Raw genomic sequence first — 1,864 nt, forward strand, 5'->3', positions numbered from 1 at the left:
ACACTCTGGGCATCTGATTGACTGACACAAATTCTCTCTTTCCATGTTCCCTCCTCTCCCTATCTTTTTCTGTTTCCCTCTCACCTATTGGGTATTCCTCTCCTACTCCTCCATTCCTGTTTCATTCCATTCTTGCCCTCTCTCTAAATGTCTGTTGCTGTGTTGTCTTTCCTCCTCTGCTCCTGTCTGCTTTCCTCTCTCCTTATCAGTAGATTTCCATGTTTTTCTTCTATGATTCCCTGTTTCTCAATGATTCTCATATTCCCATTTTTTTCTCTTGTCTTTATCTCTCCTTCTGTGAACCCATGACCACCTACCAGCCTCTCTTCCTCCGCCTCTAGCCTTGTCTCACGGTCACTGGTTCTCTCTGTCTGTCTCTCTCTGTCTCTCCATCTCTGTCTCTTGTTGCCTTTCCTCTCAGGCTCCCAGCCCCGGCACCATGGCAAATCTGAGCCACCCTTCTGAATTTATCCTCTTGGGCTTCTCCCATCTTGGCGAACTGCAGATCCTACTCTACGGGCCCTTCCTTGTGCTTTATCTTCTCGCCTTCATAGGAAACACAGTCATCATCATCACGATCTTCGTTGACACCCACCTCCACACACCCATGTACTTCTTCCTGGGCAACTTTTCCCTGCTGGAGATCCTGGTGACCATGACTGCCGTGCCCAGGATGCTCTCTGACCTGCTGGCCCCCCACAAGGTCATCTCCTTCACTGGCTGCATGGTCCAGTTCTACTTCTACTTCTCCCTGGGCTCCACCTCCTTCCTCATCCTGTCTGACATGGCCCTGGACCGCTTTGTGGCCATCTGCCACCCCCTGCACTATGGCACTTTGATGAGCGGGGCTGTGTGTGCCCAGCTAGCAGGGGCTGCCTGGGCAACTCCTTTCCTGGCCATGGTGCCCACTGTCTTCTCCCGGGTTCATCTCAGTTATTGCCACGGCAACGTCATTAACCACTTCTTCTGTGACAACGCCCCTCTGCTGCAGCTGTCCTGCTCAGACACCAGGCTGCTGGGATCCTGGGACTTTGTGATGGCCCTGGCCTTTGTCCTCAGCTCCTTCCTGGTGACCCTCGTCTCCTATGGTTACATCGTGAGCACCGTGCTCCGTCTCCCCTCTGCCAGCGGCCGCCAGAAGGCCTTCTCCATGTGTGGCTCTCACCTCACCCTGGTCTTCATTGGCTACAGCAGCACCATCTTCCTCTATGTCCGGCCTGGCAAAGCACACTCTGCGGAGGTCAACAAGACTGTGGCCCTGGTGACGTCCGTCCTCACGCCCTTCCTCAACCCCTTTATCCTCACCCTCCGCAACGAGACGTTCAAGGCTGTGCTACGAGGCCAGATGCAGAGGCTGAAAGGCCTCCTCCAGGTATCATGAGGGGCCTGAGGGACCCAGCCAGGCTCAATCAGCCAGGTCATTCTCTGAGCAGGCAGGGTACTAACCTGGGCAGGATGACCCCTGTTTCAGACTTTCCCTCTGTGCCTGAGAGTGGTAACCACAATGAGTCTTTGGTAGCACCCTGGCTGGCCTGAAGGTCTCAAAGACCATGTGGAATTCCCCCCCTTATCCACTAGCAGTGACAAGAACTCAGAATGTAGCCTGGAGTCTGGGGAACCACGACTGGGGCTTTTAATAAAGGGAAGTGCATAAGCTTGCCATTCAAAGAAGGGCAGACAAAAAGTTTTCTGTGATGAAGAAATACTACCCAGCCGCAGTGTGTGTGTGTGTGTGTGTGTGTGTGTGTACACATGCACACGCCTCACTGCTAAGTGTGTGCACCATGAGTACGTGGTCTACATGGAACTAAGCTGAAGAGCAACACTTACCAAAGTCATCATCTTTCAAGTGTACAGAATGCAC

At 53.0% G+C, this 1,864-nt stretch overlaps 1 protein-coding gene across 1 annotated transcript; it reads left to right on the plus strand.

Moving 5' to 3' along the window:
- The first annotated feature begins 439 nt into the window (after positions 1-439).
- LOC122438038 (olfactory receptor 6V1-like) lies at positions 440-1,381 on the plus strand. Its single transcript, XM_043462492.1, has one exon. It carries the CDS (start codon positions 440-442, stop codon positions 1,379-1,381), a length of 942 nt encoding a protein of 313 aa, XP_043318427.1.
- Positions 1,382-1,864: the final 483 nt, after the last annotated feature.

Source organism: Cervus canadensis, chromosome 3 (assembly GCF_019320065.1).
Source record: "Cervus canadensis isolate Bull #8, Minnesota chromosome 3, ASM1932006v1, whole genome shotgun sequence".
In the NCBI taxonomy this organism is placed as follows: domain Eukaryota; kingdom Metazoa; phylum Chordata; class Mammalia; order Artiodactyla; family Cervidae; genus Cervus; species Cervus canadensis.